This window comes from Artemia sp. Qi Xiang Cuo, chromosome 20, assembly GCF_049724085.1.
Source record: "Artemia sp. Qi Xiang Cuo chromosome 20, ASM4972408v1, whole genome shotgun sequence".
Taxonomy (NCBI): domain Eukaryota; kingdom Metazoa; phylum Arthropoda; class Branchiopoda; order Anostraca; family Artemiidae; genus Artemia; species Artemia sp. Qi Xiang Cuo.
Genome location: NC_142813.1, coordinates 2,811,523 through 2,833,869, shown reverse-complemented (window position 1 = coordinate 2,833,869; position 22,347 = coordinate 2,811,523). Strand labels below are relative to the sequence as shown.

The window sequence follows — 22,347 nt, the reverse complement described above, 5'->3', positions numbered from 1 at the left end:
CACACTCTGTTCTTGTTGGCTTTTATTATTATTAATTTCACTAGAACTCTCTTCTGTTTGTAAGGCACTAACTGACAGGGTTGTCTCGCCATCATAGTCCACTTCCTCAGCTGGCTGAAGGCTTTTGTATACCTTTGGAGGATTAAGAACAAGAGCAATGGAGCCTTCTTCGTCGCTGCTACTACTGGAAGAAACAAACGCAGAAATCGTTGATTCTGCAGAATAAAGATTCTCCTTTGGGTCACTCTCTATCAAAATTTCGTCAATTGCATTTAGATCCGAAGGTTTCGAAAGATCAAGTTTTCGCCTGGTTCTGCGATCGATATTGCCTAGAAAAAAGGTAGTGTTGAAAACTAGTTTAAAGCCTTTTAAGAGAATCAAGCATCTTTCAGTTCTGTCACAACACTCTCCTAACCAAATGAGCTTAAACGTACACTTTTACTTCCGTGGAATCAGCTCTCCGATCTGGCCAATGAGCCCATAAAGACTTAAATAAATGTAAAACTAGCTTTTTCTGCTGTTGTTGTAGAGAGAATATACTATTTTGTGGTTTTCTATTTGGGTGGATAATGTGAATTGGGGATACATTGCCCGGCAAAAGACAAAATATATGTATATGTAGCTGCAATTCTGATTTTATTAATTCTAAAAACATTTGCAGCAGAGGTTACTAACTTTGAGGATTCATTTACAGTGAGAGTGTTTCTGAGTAATTGGGTGGTGAATAGCCTGTTTAGCAAGACTGTCAGCAATTTTGTTTCCCTTAATTATTATGTGAGAAGGAACCCAAACCATTTTCAGTTGAAGAGCCTGGGAAGACATTATTTTTTGAATCTTTTTCTGTAGATGAGCAATGATTGGAATAATATTTCCTTGCCTCTTTTTGAGATCAGAAAGAACACTTTTAGAATCACAGAAGATAACAAAGGAACCCAATCCAGCTTCCAGCATGGCATCCAGAGTTTTTTGGAGAGCAAGGCATTCCGAATGGAAAATCGAGGATCCATCTGAAACTCTCATCCCAATTGATGAACCATTCCATTCAGAAAAAATACCTATGGAAGCCCTTCCATCATTAGAAACGTATCGATTAGTAAAAATCTTTTTCCAACTGCAAAATTCTGCCATTTTAGCTATTGTTAGTTGACGAAGGATTTGAGTGTTCATCATAGTCTTAGGACAATCCATGCCAGGGATATTAGTGTCTATGACATTATCAATATTATTGGGAGGGTTGGAGGAGGTCTGAGTCTTGCAACAAAATATTAGATTTTTAGGAACACCAATACTATCCAGTAAGGAGCTCAACTTGACAATGGCTGGACTACTATATGTCTTCCAATTTTCACATGAGAATGATAAATTTGCAGAACACTCCTTGAAAAACGGGGTGGTTATGATTTTTGTTAACTTTCATAAAGTAATTAGAGGATAATTTAATGAACCTTTCTTCTAAAGAAGGGTTATTCACCTTCTTGTAAAATGCTGCAGTGGGTGTACTTTTAAGAGCACCAGTGATAATTCTCAGACTCTAATGTACTAATGATTCTATTTTAGAAAGTACTTTTTTGAAGCTGAGAAGTACACAGGAAGACAATATTCAATCTTTCCAAATATTATGGAAATGTGTAGTTTTTGAAGCACATCTCGGCTGGTAACCCTCTTTTGCCCTGCAACAGCACGCATAAAATTCAGCCGTTTTTCAAGTGCATTAGTCAGATAAGAAATACGAACATTCCAATTTAACTTATTATCGAGCCAAACTCCAAGGAACTTCACATTCCTGTCAAAGTGAATGAACTGATTATAGAGAGCCAAACTGGTTGAGGGACAATCTTTCCTATGGTTACTTTTCCTATAGAAAACTGTTCCAGTAGTTTTAGGGATAGAAAAAATCAGACTTTTTGGATTAAGCCATATCGACAGCTTATCCATAGCTCCCTGAAGCTTGGGTTTGCAAGTTTCAGGACAAGTGCCCTCGGTCCAAATGGCTAAGTCATCTGCGTACAAGACAAATTTTACTGAGGGTATATTATCAAAAAAGACAAGCCCCTCAGGCATGTAGCCCTTGGGGGGATTTCCTGCAATCCTTGTGAACTTGGGACAGGATAATCCTTATCACAGGAAAATGTTAACATTAGATCATCAGCCAAATCTAGCTTCCTTATCACCAGAACCTTATTGGGCATATATTGATTCTTGACCTTAAAACAGTTAACACCGTTTGTTGACCCTACCAATATTGAGTCTTTTTGGAACTCTTTAGTCTGCTTTCTCAAAAGCATAATTGCTTTCATGATTATCCCCAGAGTGGGATTAAGGGGACCAGGGTGACTATTGCTTGTTCAGATTCTTATGATTTTTACTCATAATAATGACATTGGTCTGAGATAACAGAAAATGTAGCTGAACCTCCTGAGTCAGGAGGGTCGGACATTCCTAATGGCTAACCAAGCACTATAGGAAACGCCAAAATAAAAGCAATTTAACACTACCAGACACAAGATGAAAAGAAGAGAAGTAATAATGGCTTGAATACCTTAATATTAACCTTTAAACTAATAAACACAAGAAAATCAAAATTTAGCAAAATGCTTTAGTAGTTCAGTCGTGTCACCTTTTTCTCCTTCCAGAAATTCCATTTGGTTTTTAAACACTAATAATGGTGATGAATCAAAACAGAACAAGTCAAATCTTGCGGCCACGGACAACAATCAAAAACATGCTAAGTCCAGTTACCGCCGGATCCAAGGACTTGGCTTGTTTTTGCGATTTACAAAAAGCTGTAAAGGGACTTAGACTAAAAATTCAAATTTTAACTGTGACCTTATTTGAAGACGTAGATCGATTCTGATCATACCAAACGACTTGTCGTGGAATTTTACATAAGGTGGATCCCATAACTCAATTTCGTAAAAAATGTGACTTAGACGGTTTTTGCATAACGCTAGTGATTCAGTTTATCAGAGAACCTTACTGTAGAGGTTTCAAGCTCCTATCTGCAAAAATGTGGAATTTGATATTTTTGGCTAGAAGAAAGATCACGGATGCGTGTTTATTTGTTGTTGTTTTTTTTCAGGGGTGATCGTACCAACCCAGTGGTCCTAGAATGTCGTGAGAAAGCTCATTTGAATGGAAATTAAAAGTTTTAGTGCCTTTTTTAATCAAAAAATTCTTATAAAGAACGAACTTATGGCTATACTAACTATTATGCTAAAATGTTATATTAAAGAACGAACTGTTGCCCAAAGTAAATGATAAATTTGTTACTGAAGATCTGGGTTGCAGAGGTAGCTATTTTATGGTAAATAATGAACTCTAGTTGTAATAAGGAGCGAACTCTAGCCCATAGTAACTAAAATATTAAAATATATAATCATTTACGTGATGTTGTAATACAATTATCTTTTGCATGATAAGATAACACAAGTATGTTTTAAAAATTTACATCTGGGTTACAGTGGTGGCTAGCAACCTAGTAAGAAACGATCACGCCCCCTAGCAAAAAAAATCGAATAGCCTATAACTTCTGAAACTAAAATCAGATGAAAAACGAAGTATACTATTAGAACCACCTTGTCCGTAACCCCTATATTGGAAACTTACCATCCCTTGGCTTCACCAACAGGGAAAATATATTGGCTTAAAAATCAAGAAAAGTGGATGAAACTACGACATTCTTCATATACAGCATCTTTTTGTTTTCCTTAGACAACAAGGCTCAATGTTAGAAGCGTATGTTTGACATAACAAGACGCTAAAACAAATGAAAATGAGGAATTTCTCTATTATTGGGAAATACCTGAACACCATAAATGAAATGGAAATACCATTACACAGGAACAAAGAATCCGTCGATTACGTGTCACTGGATGAATTCGCAACGTAAATTTTGCAGCTTTTCTCAAGTGCTTCTATTTACGATTTTGTATAATGTGAAGAACACAACAAGTTTTGAAAATTTTTAAACAATTGATAACGTTGTACATTCCATATACAAAAAAAACATACCTGGTTCATGGCCTTTGACGATAAACAGTGGTTCGACGTCCTAGTTGAATCGACAATGTCCAAAATGCCTTGTGTAATGCAAATACTCTTCACACAGATTCTTGTTTTTGGTAATCCTACAGATTCAAAAGCTCTTTGGGAAAGATTAAAAAATCAGTTGGCAGAGGATTTCATTTTGCATGCAAGACGAAATAATTTATCTAAGGATCATGCAGTAAAGCGTGCTTATCGTATTATTGCATCAAAGTTAAGTACGGTGGCAATAGAAGGTCAAAATTTTATTTTTTGGGTCAAACGATACGGCATTGACAAAGCCTTGAGACCTATGAAGATAACCAAAGCTTAGAAGTTCCAAATTCTAGTGAGTCAGTGTAACTGGAGATAGTATGCATCGGCTTCTGCACGAAAAACAGCTTGAATTGTTGACAATATTTTACTGGCTGTCAATAATTCTAATTATTTTGGGGAAAAAAATATTTGTTCATAGATGGACCAGTTGATAAAGCTAAAACACTTGTTTATAAGACCTTGTAGCACATTCTGCGTGGAAAAAATAACAAAATACAATGTAAGGCTCGTACAGGAATAGCAGCAACTCTATTGCCATTTTGACTAACAACACAAAAGACATTCGGCTTGAAAGTTCCACTTTCCTCAGATTCCGTTTCCTGTATAAGACCTGGTTCAAGCAGAGTTTTCGAATTAGCTGAAGTAGATGTTTTCCTATGTGACGGAGCACCCTTGCTTCCCAAGTATGGCTTACAAAATATGGATTAGTTGTTGCGAGTAGAAGTGACCCTAAAGCCCCCACGAGAACACCCTGCTGCCACCTACAACTTTTTTAACACCATATATGAGCACGAGACCCACGTGGTTTATGGTTTTTGTCAGTGAGAATGAAAAAACAGGAATTTTGTCACATTTATGTCTGTTTTCATGGATGGTTATGTGTTTTGGTCGATTGATTTGATGTTTTTCATGGATGTTTTATTGTTTTTGTCAGTGAGAATGAAAAAACAGGAACTTTGTCACATTTATGGATGTCAACAGCAATTCATGTCTGTTTTATGGTTTTCTCAGTGAGAATGAAAAAACAGGAACTTTCTCACTTGGAAAACCATAAACCACGTGGTCCTGTCACGAGTAGCACCTGTGAACTTGATTTACATAATCGCTAGGGGAAATTATTGATTCACGAAGGGGAGAATTAAGAAACATTAAGGCTTCTTTAATCTTAGGTCTGAGGGATAAACGTTCTTTAGGTCAGAGAGAAAAATTAATATTCTATTTTTTAATAGGGCTTCATTGATCTTTAGTGTCAGGAATTATAATTGACATCACTTGTTATCTTGGAATTATGCGGGAGTCTAAACAGATAGAAATTCTATTTTTAAATACGGCTTCACGGAGCTTTAAGTCGGAGAGATAAATTGATATTCTAAGGAAACCCTAATAGTTTAGCTAGGAAAATTTATGAGATGAAGAGATTAACGTAGGAAAGGGTTTCCTAGAAATTTGAAATGAGTTAGCGCAGAGATGCCAAACAAAAGGAACACGCTGAAATTACGTTTAGGGATTATTTGGGCGAAACCGTTTTATCCATTTTATGGGATTATTTCGGCGAAACAGTTAGAGACATTTTGAAAGAAGATTTTAGGAAAGGTTTTAGAAGAGAATTTGAGGGTGAAACTCTGTGGTCGTTATAATACACAAGTTCCATTTGAACAGTGTTGTGAGGTCCTCTACCCCAACCCCAAAGGGTTCCGATCCCCCACCCCAACCCCGAAGGAAGCCCCCGGTACTCAAAGGCCCCCCAAGCTCCCATAGAGCCCCAGCCCCCCAAACGCCCTCCTCAGACCCTCAAAGGCCCTCCTCTGGTCCTCAAAGGGCCCCCGGACCTCCGAAGGGCACCCCGGACCCCAAAGGCCCTCCCCCGGTCCTCAAAGGTCCCCCGGGCTCCCAAAGAGCCACCAGCGCCCCCAAAGGCCCACCCAGACCCCCAAAGGCCATCCCCGGGCCCCCCAAAGGCCCATCGAGCTCCCAAAGGACCAACGGGGTCCCAAAGGCCCTACACCGGTCCCCAAAGGTCCCCCAGGCCCCCAACTGTCCCGCCGGACCCCCAAAGGCCCTCCCCCGGCCCCCAAAGGGCCAACCGGCTCCCAAAGGACCAATCGGTCCTCAAGTGTCCCCCAGACTCCCAAAGGACCAACGGGGTCCCAAAGGCCCTACACCGGTCCCCAAATGTTCCCCAGGCCCCTAACTGTCCCCCCGGACCCCCAAAGGCCCCCCCGGCCCCCAAAGGGCCAACCGGCTCCCAAAGGACCAATCGGTCCTCAAGTGTCCCCCAGACTCCAAAAGCCCCCCCTGTGCCTCAAAGGCCCTCCCCCGGTTCCCAACGGTCCCCCGGGCCAGAGAAGCGCCACCGGGAGGCACCGTGGGCCAGTAAAGCGCCGCGGGATGTGCCGCTGGGATGCGCCGTGGGTCTGAAAAGCGCCGCGGGGGATGCGCCACAGGGAGGCACCGCAGGAAAGCGCCGCAGGGATGCGCCGCAAAAAAAAAGTAAACTAAAAAGTAAAAATTTCGAAATGTTATCCCCCAAACTCCCTCCTCAGACCCCCAAAGGCCCTCCCCTGGTCCTCAAAGGTCCGCCGGGCTCCCAAAGGGCCAACCGGCCCCCCAAGGGTCCCCCAAACACTCTTCCTGGGCCCCCCCCCCCAAAGAGTCCCCGCGTCATTTTTTTTAATACTTTTTTATGGCTTTATTATATCTTTTCTGAACAAGCTCCATTCATAATGTCATTCCTAAACCCATTTTCCAACCTCAAAGATTCCCCTCCCTAATTCATAAATAATTTCTTGAATTTTTTAACATGTTATTTTTCTAACTTTTTTACGTATCATAAAATGACATGAAATATGCTTACGGCTCTACCAATTGTACTCTGTGCTTGTTCATGGACACGATGCGACTTTTCCATTGTTACTATATGGCAGGTTATCGGCACTACCGAGTTTATTGCATGCATTAAATCAGTATTTTTTACGCAGTGGAAGGATCAACACACAATTCATATCTGTAAAAAGTGAAGATAAATTATTCAACGAAAGTAAGTGCACATTAAAAAATCATTGTCGTGTTGAACGCTGACAAGGAGAAATACCTGAACTATGAAACGAGTGCAAGCGGTAACACTATTGGATATGTATGAATGTGTTGTCATGACAGAGAGAAGTTAGATTTATTTGGACTATCGAAATCATTCAAAATTGCTCAAGGTGGGTATGTGAGAGTGAGAGCACCAGAGATGATAGTGCTAAAGGAGAATGCCAACTTAAAAATAATTGTCGATGATCGGGGACAACTTCTAGCTAATGGTTCTGGTAGCACGATACCTATTGATAGATCCTATTCCCATCGTTCTGGTATTACTATTCAAATGAAAGCAAAGAAGAAAAGAAAGGCCTACTGCTGCACTAGTGTAATAAATCATATCATGTCTACCTGCCAGAACTGCTATCTATGCAAAAATAATGTGAGAATAGACAGTAAAATCGCAGGCAGAATAAAAAGGACATTAGCAGACAATATCATCAATGAATATAAAGATGAATTGACGGAAAGTGACGCGCAAGTGTACTAATAATGTATAATAATGTATTTAACATATTTTTATGTCAATATTCTACATGTCCTTATTTTATTAAAAATATCTTATGCATTATTTTGTTAAGTGTTCACTATTTCTAGGGTATGCTAGAACGTCAAACGTTCAGAACATCTATTAAAAAGGTCAGAGATGTAAGAAAAAGAATTTTAGAGATAATGATACTACTAGCAGGCTCAATGTTTCATAGAAGATAGAAAAGTTCAAGATCTCTTCTGAATTTTACCAAAGAACAAAATTCAATCCTAATTTCACCAGAGAAAATAAAAATCTTTCACTTAAGTTCTTTATTTCACAAAGACATAAAGAATTTAAAGTTCACTTCAAATTTTTTCCGTAGAAGATAGGAAAAGTTATACTATGATAGTGATTATTTTCCATGGAGATAAAAAGTTTCACTTTAATTCTAAATTTTCTTAAATTCAATTCAAACCTTTCTCAAAGAGTCAAATTTAAAGTTCTATTCCAAATATTTTCCCCGGAACAAGAAAAGTCCCAAGACATAAAAAATTTAAAGTTCACTTATAAATTTTTCCTTAGAAGATAAGAAAAGTTATACTATGATTGTGATTATTTTCTATGAAGATAAAATATTTCACTTTCATTTTAAATTTTCTTAAATTCAGTTCTGACCATTCTCAAAGATACGAAAATATTTTAACTTCTATTCCTTATATGTCCATGGACTAAGAAAAGTTGCACTTCGATTTTGCATTTTCTCAATGAAAATGAAATAAGTTGTTGTTCAAGTCTATAATCCCAAAATAATATAAAATTTTACACTTAAATTCAGATTTTTCTCAAAGATATAAAAAAATTTTAAATATTGTTCCAAATTTTTCTTAGAAGATAGAAAAGATCAAGTTCTAATCTGAATTTTACCAAAGAACACAATTCAATTCTAATTTCTCCAGAGGAAATAAAAAGCTTCCACTTCAGTTTTAAGTTTACCAAGACATTAAAAAATTTAAAGTTCAGTTCTAAATTTTTCCTTAGAAGATAGGAATAGTTATTTCCTGTTTGTGATTATTTTCTATGAAGATAAAAAGTTTCACTTTAATTCTAAATTTTCTTAAATTCAGTTCCGACCTTTCTCAAAGAGATGAAAAAATTTAAAGTTCTGTTCAATATATTTTCTCGGAAGAAGAAAAGTTCAACTTCGATTCTGAATTTTTTCAATAAAAATGAGATAAGTTATTGATCAATTCTATTTTCCCAAAATAATATAAAAATTTTCCACTTCACTTCATATTATTCTCAAAGAGATGGAAAATTTTAAATACTATTCCAAATTTTTCATAAAAGATAGAAAAGTTCAAGTTCTCTTCTGAATTTTAACAACAAACACAATTCAATTCTAATTTCTCCAGAGAAGATAAAAAGCTTCCTCTTCACTTTTAAGTTCACCAAGACATAAAAAATTTAAATTTCTGTTCTAAATTTTTCTGTAGAAAATAGGAAAAATTATACTATGCTACTGATTATTTTCCATGAATATAAAAAGTTTAACTTTAATTCTAAATTTTCTTAAATTCAGTTCCAACTTTTCACATAGAGATGAAAAAATTTTTAATTTATGATCAACATTTTACATAGAACATTGGAAAAGTTATACTTTGATCTTGAATATTCTAGTTCTCTTCGGAATTTTACCAGAGAACACACTTCAATACCAATTTCTCCAGAGAAAACAAAAATCTTACACTTCACTTCATTATTTCACAAAGACGTAAAGAAATTTAAAGTTCAATTCTAATTTTTCTGTGGAAGATGGAAAAAGTAATAACATACTTGTGAATATTTTCACAGAAGATAAAAAGTTCTAGTTCAATTTAAAATTTTCTCAACAAGGTCAAGGAAAGTTCAAGTTCTCTTCTGAATTTTCTCAATGAAAAATAAATTAGTCATTGATCATTTCTATTTTTTTCCAAATAATATAAAATTTTTCCACTTTAGTTCAGATCTGTCTCGAAGAGATGAAAAATTTAAATACTGTTCCAACTTTTTCACAGAAGATAAAAAAGTTCAAGTTCTCTTCGGACTTTTAACAAAGAAAACACTTCAATTCTATATTCTCCATAGAAAATAAAAATCTTACACTTCAGTTCTATATTTCACATAGACATAAAGAAATTTAAAGTTCGATTCTAATTTTTCGGTGGAAGATAGAAAAAGTAATAGCATACTTGTGAATATTTTCCTGGAAGATAAAAAGTTCTAGTTCAATTTAAAATTTTCTCAACGAAGTGAAGAAAAGTTCAAGTTCTCTTTTGAACTTTACCAAAGAACACACTTCAATTCTAATTTCTCCAGAGAATACTAAAATCTTACGCTTCAGTTCTTTATTTCACAAAGAAATAAAGAAATTTAAAGTTCAATTCTAATTTTTCGGTGGAAGATAAAAAAAGTAATAGCATACTTGTGAATATTTTCACGGAAGATAAAAAGTTCTAGTTCAATTTAAAATTTTCTCAACGAAGTTAAGGAAAGTTCAAGTTCTCTTTTGAACTTTACCAAAGAACACAATTCAATTCTAATTTCTCCAGAGAAAACAAAAATCTTCCACTTCAGTTCTTTATTTCACAAAGACATAAAGAAATTGAAAGTTCAATTCTAAATTTTTCGGTGGGAGATAGAAAAATTAATACCATACTTGTGATTATTTTCACGGAAGATAAAAAGTTCTAGTTCAATTTTAAATTTTCTCAATGAAGTGAAGAAAAGTTCATGTTCTTTACTGAATTTTACCAAAGAACACACTTCAATTTTAATTTCTACAGAGAAAATAAAAATCTTCCACTTAAGTTCTTTATTTCACAAAGACATAATGAAATTTAAAGTTCAATTCTAAATTTTTCGGGGGAAGATAGAAAAAGTAATACCATACTTGTGAATATTTTCCCGGAAGATAAATAGTTCTAGTTCAACTTAAAATTTTCTCAATGAATTGAAGAAAAGTTCAAGGTCTCTTCTGAAATTTACGACGGAACACAAGTAATTTAAAAATTCCCCAGGGAAAATAAAATACATAAATTTCAGGTCCTTATTTCACAGAAGAAATAAAAAACTATAATGTTTAATTATAAATTTTTCGGGGGACGATTAAAAAAGTAACAAAATACATACGAATAAATTAACAGAAGATAAAAGTTATAGTTCAGTTTAAATTTTTTTCAACGTAGTGAAGAAAATTTTAATTTCTCTTCTGAACTTTATCATAGAACACACTTCAATTCTAATATCTCCAGAAAAAAAAATCTTCCACTTCAGTTGTAAGTTCCCCGATGAAATAAAGAAATTTAAAGTTCTATTCTAAATTTTTAGACGGAAGATAGAAAAAGTAATACTATGACAGTGATTGTTTCCCATGAAGATCAAAAGTTTCACTTTATTTATAATTTTTCTTAAATTCAGTTCTTATTTTTCTCAAAGAGATTAAAAATTTAAAGTTTAATTCTAAAATTGTATATAGAAGATAGGAAAATTTAAACTACGATTGTGGTTATTTTTCTGTGAAGATAAAAAGTTTCAATTTAATTATAATTTTATTAAGTTCTCTTTCCGATTTTTTGCAGAGATGAAAAATTTAAAGTTCTCTTCCATATTTTTCATAGAAGATAGAAAAAGTTATAAATTGATTTGAATATTCGACATGAAGATAAGGACCATCAATTTACTTATGAGTTTTCTCGAAGAAGTTCAAGATGTTCAAGTTCTCTTATTAATTTTCTTAAAGAAGTAAAAAAAGTTAGCAAAATTCTGAACTTTACAAATGAAAAGTAAGAAAAAGCTTCCATTTAAGTTCATAATTCATCAAAGAAATAAAAAATTCAAATTTCTCTTCTGAATTTTAACAAAGAGTATAATTCAATTCTAATTTCTCCAGAGAAAATAAAAAGCTTCCACGTCAGTTTTAAGTTCACCAAGACATAAAAAATTTAAAGTTCAGTTCTAAATTTTTCCATAGAAGATAAGAAAAGTTGAGTAAAAAGATCAAAGGGCGAAAGTAGTTATTCCGCCACAAACTTAGAATTATTATCTATAATCCACCACTTGGACAAATTTAGACACTATTTAATTGGTAGAAAATTTATACTACGATCAGACCATAAAAGCTTGCAGTACCTGCGCACATTTAAAAACCCCACGGGCATTCTAGCTAGATGGATTATGAAAATCCAAGACCTAGATTACGAATTTAAACATTTAAAAGGTAAACAAAATGCAGCTTGTGACTTTTTGAGTAGATACCCAGAAAATATTCCGTCGGAAACTGAGGCAAATGAAGTTAACGCTATCAATGCTAAGAGCAAACATGGACGTAAAAAAACAAAGTCAAGCACACGGTAAAGGAAAATAAGGTTAACTATTGTCCCTTGTCGTTAGAAAATATAAAAAGAAAGCAAAAAAAGGACGATTTGTGTTCAGCGATTATTAACTATTTTGTGAATGACGATGCGTTACTGCGTAAATTCAATACTCCCACAAAAGAGGTAGATAATCTTTACTACAACTTTGACGAATAAGTACTGTGTAGAATCATGACTGCTGAGACAAAAAGAAACCAAACTTCAATAATCCCTGTTTTACCACAAAACTTAATAGTACCTGCACTTGAATATTTACATTCAGATATAGGTGGACATTTAGGAGTAACGAAAACTTTCCATAAATTAAAACAATATTTTTACGTGCCGTCGGCAATGACAAAACTTAAAGAATTTGTAAGTACATGCGAAGCGTGTAACTTAAGAAAAATACCCCCACCTTATCCTAATCCTCCAATGGGAAGGGTCCCGGTAGCGAAGTACCCCTTCGATATTATCTCATTTGGCTTATACGGAACGAGCGGAGGCTTGCCTGTTTCTAGCAGAGGCCATACTTGTATTCTTTCAGTTATAGACCATTTTTCAGGATTTACTTTTGCAAAAGTATTAAAAAATCAAGGTGCTTATGCCACCAGTAAGGAGTTAGCGAAATTTTTTTTACAATTTGGCGTTCTAAATAAGGTTTTGAGTGACAACGGAAGCAATTTTGTTTCAAAGGTAACAAAAGATTTAATGAGTTTTCTTAATATAGAGAAAATGGTGACAGCTCCGTACCACCCACAAGCAAATGGTAAAATAGAAAATAGGCATAAAATATTTTCGAACGTATTAAGTATTTGTACAAAAGACAATAGGAACGACTGGGATCAATTCTTACCTTATTTAACCAACGTAATTAATACTCTTTATTCAGAAAGAACCAAAGACAATACATTTATATACATTTTGGACGTGATTTCAGGACCCCACATGATGAGATTATTGAATCCTGGCAACATCATAATAACTCGGGGGATTACAAACACGAATCCATGAAGAGGATCAGGAAAACTTATAAAATAGTGAGGCAAGAGTTGGGAAAATGTAAAATAGACCAAGAGCTAAGAAACCAACCCAAAGTCAAGGGGAATATAGATTTCAAAATAGGAGACTGCGTCTACCTAAAGAACGAGGTAAAAACGGAAGGCAAAAAACTTTCCAACATATATTCTGGACCGAACAGAATAGTCAAAAAGTACGATAACGAATATACTTTTAAAATGGAAAACCCCGATAATGGAAGAACTTACAAGGCGCACGTTAGCCGAATAAAAAGAGCCAAATTTCCAGAGAGATGGGTATCACATCCCTCCTCCACTGATTCGTCAGATGCAGTCAATGAGCCCCCTAGATCAAGATTGGCAGAGCTAAAACCCTTTAATTTCAAGCAAGACGATTTCGAGAATGACAGTGATGAGGAAAATTTTTAAGAATTTTTAGCTATGAAAAATCTAGTTATTCCAAAGAAAAAATCCCTAATACCAATAAGAATAAAAACGCCAAAAAGCTCAAAAAGTTCATCACCAGAGAGCGCGGGAGAATTAGATTATACAATATCTCCAAAAACCCAATTTTTCCCCGATAGAATTTCAACCCCATGTCCCCCCAAAAGATTTCCAGACGATATGGTTTCCTCTGCAATACCGATAGAAAGGCCCCTGTCTTTACAGGAGGAATTAAACAGAGCTGTAGAACCCACCGGTATTACTGTAAAGAAAACTCCTCCCAAAGATTTAACTAAAACAAACCTGCGAGAAGCTATGGATTTAATAAATTTTCCCATAAAAACGAGTCAAAGTACATTGCCCGAGAATAAAACTCCCAAGGATGACCAGCAAGGACAATATCATGATATAACTGTGTCCAAGGTCAAACCTAAACAGTGGACTTCATGGAGGGAAACCCTAGTTCAAAAAATGCCACATCCCCCTGAGGACATGGCATTCCAACAGTGGAGGAACCCCGCAAAAACTCTTGATTCCTCTCAAAGGTCTCAAGAATCTTTCAAATCTCCCGAGTTGAAAACTCAAAGCGAGAACTTAGAGAATAAACCCTCTACTTCCAAAGGAGTAGAAATTTACGAAGGAAGGGCAGGTGACACCTCAAAAAGTGCCACCTCTAAAAGTTCTCATCCGGATTCGTCAGAAACCAGTTCAGAAGAGTCTGACGGCGAATCAGACCATATAGTAGCTAAAAAAATAGAAAAATCAAGACCAACCTCAGCAGCCGCACACGGGAAACAAACGAAATTAAAAGGGCAAGAATTTTTGAAAAAACAGTACAAAAAGTTTTACCTTATTTCGCTATAAAAACCGAAAAAGAAAAAACCGCAAGAAATAGAGGAGAAAATAACGACACAGTCAGGAAGAACGGTTAAAAAACCTGACAGATAGAAATATCCCTAATTAATGTAAAGACAAATTTCAAATCCCTTATGAAAAATCAACCTCATGATCCACCATAATAAATCTAACCGTGTGCAAGTAAAGTTAACCAAGTCAATATTAATGAAAAAAAAAATAATAATAATACGAGTGATGTCAAAACATTGGTGATCAAAGAGAAAGGCCCAAAGTAGGAAGCTCGTGGTCGACTGAAAACGAAAAGTGGTGTTGGACCACGTTTTGTGGGAAGCCTGGGGATGAACTCAAAGCCCATGCAGCTTTTAATTTGTTGTGGGCGTGCTCACCCTCAGATTTTCTATGAAAAATCGACCCATGTCCTAACCAAGATGGATATTATCCAAAACAAGAAATTACCAGTACAGAAGCGTCTAATTATATGAAATATTTTGTCTTAGTGCAGATTATAATTATTTTAGGCCTACACATAAAATAGGATACCAGTGTAATTATGTAATGCACGCTTGCTTATTCATGTGTTTCTTACTCGAGAAATATAATGTAAAATTAAATCTTATAGCGATTACTAGCTACGCTTTAAAGTTATATCTCAACCAGTCATAGAGGTATATCACGACCAGAATAAAGCTCGGAAGTCCTAACTTTACTTTCCTAACCTTTCTAATCCTAAAATACTTATTCTGTTTTACGCCTACAAATCAGTTTTCTTTGTCCAATGCCAAAAAATGATTATATAATAAAAAATAACCTAAGTTAAAAAAAATTAAGTGCCTTTGAAAAAAAAAATAATAACAAAGCAGTAAAAAAATGAATTTTGCGAAAAACGGGTAAAATTAATGATAAATTAATTATTGCAACAAAAAATAAGATGAGGCTTAAGAATATCATCATAATCCTCGTTGTTCACGCAGTGGCCCAAGATATTATAAAACATGGAGTAATATTCAAGCATGAAAATTCATTGCTAGACAGCCATGACGCATAGAAGATCCTTATGAAATTGGACCCCAAACCCTTTGAGACCTTGTTTCAACAAGTACCAAGACAAAAAAGAAACACGAATGAACTCAAAGATTCGACCAATTTCTGGTGGAACATACTATTGGCCGTATGTTTCGTATTCGCGACTTCCCTGACCATAAGAACCCTATTGACTTGTAATTACGGAAAAATTCTGAGACTAAGAAGGCGAAAACCAAGGGAAGAACACGAGGAAACAGCTGAAATGCAGAGGTTAAACCCGGAACCCCATGAGAACGTCTAAGCCAAGAAAAAGGGAAGAAATGAGAAAACGAGTGGGTATAGAGGTCTCCACTCGTCCTTGCTATGTCTTGTTCCCTCATTGTCAGGTTATTTACGTAAGACCGTGTGGCTATGACGCTGCAACATGCGTTTCTTAAACAGCAACGACGTGCGTGAACAATGCAGGCATGAAATTTGTTGTAAAATTAGACCTCAAAAATTAATCATGTAGCATAAACTCTGTTTAAATGATGATTTTAAGTCTAATATGAAATTAGCTAAGTGTTGAAAGAAGTTAAAATAAAGTGTATGTAGTAGTGTATATTAGAAAGCATAATAAGAGACCACACTCAAAGTTAAAGAATTAATCTTTTATATCGTCGTTAGGCTATAACAACTTGGAAGAAACTTCTATGTATTGAATTTCCCAATGGGAACTTTACATATATATTTCCACCAACATGATAAAAATTTCGTTTTGTGTACTAATATTAGTGTATTTATTTAACTCTTTCTCTTAGCGAAAAATTCATGTACCCAATCGATACGTGACTTATTTGTACTATGAGTATTTACTTTAAAGAACGTGTGATTCTGCCTCGTTATTTTTATTAGAGGAAGTGGATTGACAAAATTGGATATCGAGCATTACAATGAGGTGCCCAGTGCAGATACAACCTAGTAGCATCTATTTTCATCATACCACAACCAACAAAGAGTACTCACCATACACTCCAGGCAATTTTCATCCCAGCTTCGTCTACGAAAACAACAGTTACCTTTTGATCGTTGTTTCCTCGACCATGAACCATATTACATACCAGGTAACATTATATTTGAATCTCAGTATCCAGTTTATTATCGAACTATATAATAACATAAATCCTGAGAACCCCATCGACCAGTATAAGATATAAGTACATAAATATCGCCTTTGATAATAATTATGGACCCATATACCATATGACCGTATAGTTATGATATTTGATGACCCCAAAACTATTTATGTGTCACAGACTTACGCGTCGAATCCCTTTCGACCATCTCTCGAAATCCATCCTATCCCCTCTGTGTGGAAAGTTCATATCTCTGTTACCCCATAAATGTTACGAGATAAATTCTGAAAAATGGACCTGGAAACCAAAATTAACCCCAGTGACCAACCCCTCAGTGACAATATAACCCTCCCACAAGTTAAAGACAATATGTTGAAGGAGTCACTATAGTTTGATGTCGACCTGTTCCAAACCCAAACTTCAATTCCCCCATGATTAACCTAGGAATTACCACAAAGGTTAATAGATGCAAGCCATGAGCTAAAAATTTTATAAGAGACACAAATGAACAATTTTGTACGAGAATACATTCTCTATGTGCCTCAAAATATCCCAAAAATTATATGCTGAGAAGAAAATAAACGCACTCCCAGTGTTCAACCCCTTAATGATAAGGCACCCTATGAACTATCAAAAAGCAGGTGAGAATGAACCCTGATAACATATCCCACACCTGTAGCTGGAAGTATCATTTCCCAGTTGACAATTAGAGAAAGCTCATCGTGTGAACACAATCGTGCTTGAACTGTCCCATGAAGAAACCATAACGTAAGTGCTTTAAGAAATTTTGCCAAGACGAAAATAGTGAAGGACAATAATATACAACAGAAGGATTGAGTACACTAAAGACTCGAATGGTGATAAAATAGATGTGAATTTACATATGTTACTTCTTAATAACTTTGATAACTCAAAAATCCCAATATCCTATCATTAACGTTGCGTAGCAAACATCCCCAGTGAAAGTGTCTTAATGTTACCAGTGAACATGGTAAACCCAATATTGTGTGTTTTAAATCGTTCTTGCATATGTTAGATGTCCAGATATAGTTAGGTGTAGTATTATCACGTTATTCATTTAATGTAGCATAGATAGAAAGTAGTGTGCCACATAAACAGCAAAAAAAAACCTTGTAAAAAGTGAATTCCAAAAAATGTGAAGGTAGAATAGCCCCAACCTTGTTGGAAATGTAAAAGTAATCAGTGTTAGATGTAGAAGAAAAAAATCTTTAGTATAGTAGCTACCCTAGAACCACGAATAATCTTAGTCTGGTAGATGAATTTTAGATAGGGACGTAGAATAAAATAAGAAAAGAAATAGAGAGAATTTTTAGCACTCCTGAATAAGCCATAACATAAATATAAAATAATTATGTAGAAGAAATAGTTAATAAATTGCGAACATTTTAAAAGCCCAAAGGCAAGCAAGTACTAATGACGGGATGTCATTAATTGATGGGAAGTGTAATATATACCGTGAGTAAAAACACGATGTACTTAAAATACCAAAATAAAGTTCCTTCTTTCTAAAGATAATTCCGACTTCCTAATATTAAGTTAAATCTAGTTTCAAAAATGAAAAGTCCTTAATCAGCAAAGAAAAAAAAACCGCAGTTAGCCTCAGACAAAGAACGGCGCTATCCAAGCTTTGGATTTCGCTAAAAGAGCGGGCAATAAAAAAGGTGCTACGCACAATATTTCTAAGGAAGTTTAAATGATAAGAACCGTGTGAACGTTTGAATCATCAGAAATATTTAAGCCAATTTATTGGACGAAGGGTTCGCATCCTTGGGCCACTCGAGCCAATTGCGAGCCAGTCCTTACAGCGCAAGACAGAAAAAGCTACGTTTGATAGTGGGGTAAAAGGGCTTTTTGAAAATATTCGTAATTCAGAATCAGGACCATTTAGACAGAATTATTTCGACGTTCAAGCTTGGCAATTCTCTCATTGTTGTATCTGAGTCACCGTTGTGTTATTTGAAGTGACCTACTGCTGTTCACCTAAAGATGTAAGTCTTAATAAACCCATTGCTTTTTACCTGTGTTTATTTCATTTTATATGTCCGTATCTAGCCTAATGATAGCTAATTAGTTTGCATGTCTCCAAAGGCACGTTCCCAAGGAATCTGACCTCCAGATCGCTTGAAGAAAAGAGGTCAGATTTATATGGCTAAACATGTTATTTTCTCTCAATAATTGAGGGTGGCGCGGTTATAAATTTACTTCACTCCCCATTGTTGTGGCGCAGGGCTCGATGGCACAATCCTTGGCGCTATAAGCGGCGCTATCGGAGAACTTATAAGGTGTAAGTTCGCAGTTTTAAAGTACGATATTAGATTTGACGCGGTCAATATTTATGACCACAATTAAAGCCCAGTCCTATTCTTTTACAGCCACATTTATATAGCCACAAAAATAACCTTCATCGCTACATTAACACATCCAATCAAAATTTGAAGATGACAATTTTTTTCATCGTTGTTAAGGGTTCCAGAAATTATTTCTGTGAGGAATTAGCCCCCCACCCTCGAGCTCTGAGGGAAAGGGTTGTAAGTTATGCCCTTGGGGAATATAATGTTCTTTAAAAAGGGTGGTTGTATATGCTTTGGTGGGGATTCATTGAATTGGTTCTCATAAGTTCTAGTGCGATTTTTAAGAGTCAAAGTGATCAGAGCGCAGCTATCCCCACTCCCGCAAACACACACAAACATGTCGTTTTTTCTTGAGATGTATCCAATAGATATTTTGAGACAGTCCGTATATTCAAAATTGTCCAAATATCATATCACAAGGCTTTTAAGGTTGATACAAACCACCAGATCCTGAGAGCGAGGGTTGTAAGTTGTGCCCATGGGGTATTTAGGGTTCTTATGGAAGGGATGGTTGTATAAGCTTTAGAGGTAGTTCATTTTGTTGAAATTGGAAGTTTTAGTTGACTTTAAAAAGTCAATAGTGATGAAGGTCAAGTAGCACCCCCCACCCCACTACCTGTCTTCATCAAATGCATCTGACTGAAATTGTACGATGGCAATTTTGTTTAAAATAGTCCAAAGAACATATGATGATGCTTTCAGGGTTGGTACAACCCCACAGAGCCCTGAGGCAAGGGCTTTAAGTTATGCCCTGGGAGCATATAAGGTTCTTATGAAATTGGTGGTCAGGAATGGGTGGTCATATTAAATTCAAATGGGTCTCATTTGATTTTAAATTTGAAGTTATAACTTTTTAAGAGTCAAACTGATTTGAGAGAAACCTCCTCCCCCACGCCCATCATTTCCCATAACAAACATCCAAACAAAGTTTTGAGACATCAATTTTTCCAGCATTGTTGAAATGTTCAGTAATTATACATAGCAATGGGCGTAGTAGCAGTAGTAGCATTAGTAGCAGAATGCAAATAGCACCTTTTTTCAACATCCCCTTCAACACACGATGAAATTTTTAACTTAATACCATCAACCGGTCCTGAAGCATTGCTGATACGTCTTCTTGACAACCTATATGGGCATAGTGTGTTTTGATTTATTTCAGTACAGTTACATTATTGCCCAAAATTTTCGCCTTAATACCCTTAGGTTTATTTGTTGTAGTAGAGCAAGACTAAATATAGCAGTAGCAGTAGGATTATAGTTAATTGTAGTAATAGTACTAGTAGCAGTAGTTGTAAGAGTAGAAGCAATAGTATTATGATGCGAATATTGTCTTTTGGTTAGTTCAACATCCCCCACAACAAGCGTTGTGAGTACTAATTTCACACACAAAACTGTTCCTAAGATATTGCTCATATGCCCTTTTGACAACCTAGATATGGATGACAGGTTGTCATCCGTACAACAGATATATTCTCTGAAAGTTTCACCTTCATACCTCCATGGGTTGTGGATTTGAGCTAGCCAGAAGACACTGTGTGTATTCATTTAATTCTACTTCAATGGTTACTGTAACTAACGACACTAATGGCATTAAGTTGAAACTTTTAGGGAACGTTTAGGAGGAGTTTCAATTAAACGAAAAACCAGTAACCGTATGTGCATGTGCATGAAGTTATTAAAGGGGCATATATGCACTATAGGGCATATAAGGACATAGGCAGCGATGCTCTATCATAGCTAGTAATAGCATTAATATTTTAAAGGAGCTAATTTTATTGAAATTCAAAAGTTGTAGTGCCCTCTTAAGAGTCAAAAGTGATAGGAAAGCAATCAGTCCTCCAATTTAGCTCATAATTTTCCAGACACTTAAAATAAGAATTTTAAGACAGCCATTTGATTCAGCATAGCTGAATAGTAACTATATATCTAGGGTTATTGGGTTGGTCAACTCCCACAGTTATGCAATTTGCCCATTATGCTTAAAAACTAAATGTAACATAAAAATTAAATTAAAACGCACTGTTTGCATGCTTGTTCCAAATCAGATATCTCAGCAATACACCAAAAACGACTCAGAGTATTAAGTTCAAATGTTCGGGGCTAATTCTCTTACTACTTCTGCTCTTAAAATTTTGCTAAATCAAAAGAGTGTAAGTATATCCAGGCTGTGAAAGAGCATAAATATAACTTTATGGGGAATTGTATTAACTTATATTTATCAGGTCATCTAGAGGATGTATATGACTAAATTAAGAATTATTATTTGTGTCATGATTTTCAAAACAGTTTATGTTGTTAAAAATTGCTGAAAAGATTTCTCCAGGATATAAACAGCATGCCAAACTATAAATTCTTAAAGGAAAACTGGAAAGATTCAAACTATTATTTCCTTTTTCCCAGAAAAAGACTATGTCTATATAAAACGAACAAAAATTAATTAAAAAAAACTTTTTCCGCAAAATAAGTTTTTTTTTTTTTTAAACTAAAGAACTCCATTAAACCAAAAATGAACAATAACAGAATCAAATAATCTACCAAGCATACTACCACAAACTTCCACAAATCAGTATCTATAAATAAATGAAACCCAAAACGAACAGAAATTAAAGTAAATAACAGAGTCAAACTCAAACGAGCAGAAATTAATATGAGTAGGGTTCAAGACCCCTATGTTTTCTAAAAGCTAGAATATAATTTGCATTTTTACTCAAATAAACTCTTTTAAATGTTTTCACTTTCATAGATTTAAGAAAACAAAAATTAATTAAAAATTGACGTGACTAATATGAGCCTGTTTATGTTGATTTGAAAATGTATATTCATTTGAATTTTTTTCGATGAAGTATAAGTTATAGTTAGTCTTTTAGACTGTAAAGGATCTTCGAACTCTATTCATTCTCTTATGTACTCGTTTTGAGTTTGACTCGATGACTTATTTCGGACTCTGTTACTATTGTTACATTCGGACATCTGTATAATATACCTTTTGTCTTGGGCACTTACCTTCCACGACGTTCCAATGTCGCACGGAATTCACCGATTTCCGGCTCACTGCCTCCTTCCTCTTCTTCTTCGACGTTTGTATTAGTTGATGGATTTATTGTCGGCCGGTAAAGTTTTGGATCACTGACCATTCTAACGAAAAATGATCTTTTCTTTGCCAATGATTCCTGGTATTTTTCACGATTGGCCTTCCTGTTGTCCTAAAAATAGAGGTGATTAAACACCGTCAAAAAGTGACCAAAAATTGACCAAAAATTGGCCATACGATTAGTGAGGCATGTATGTGCCCAATGCATGCAACTAAAAGTCTCGTTTTTAATCAGGCGTAGATTTCTTATGCCTTTTTCTTCCTCAAAACGAGTTTTCCTTTCCTTTTTTTAAATTTTTTCTTCTTTTTTTATCTAACTGCTCAAATTTGAATAAAACTGGCAGTGGAAAATTTCAAATTTTCAGATACTTTTTGTTAGGGTTTTCACTGCGACTACTTAG

General features: G+C 35.3%; 1 protein-coding gene across 1 annotated transcript in view; it reads right to left on the bottom strand.

Moving 5' to 3' along the window:
• The window catches only part of Tdc2 (Tyrosine decarboxylase 2), a 210,053-nt gene that overhangs the window by 37,514 nt on the left and 150,192 nt on the right, over positions 1 to 22,347 (bottom strand). The window contains exon 12 of the mRNA XM_089105998.1: positions 21,859 to 22,046. Within this exon, the coding sequence (XP_088962124.1) occupies positions 21,859 to 22,046 (188 nt within the window). The remainder of the gene's footprint in view (positions 1 to 21,858; positions 22,047 to 22,347) is intronic.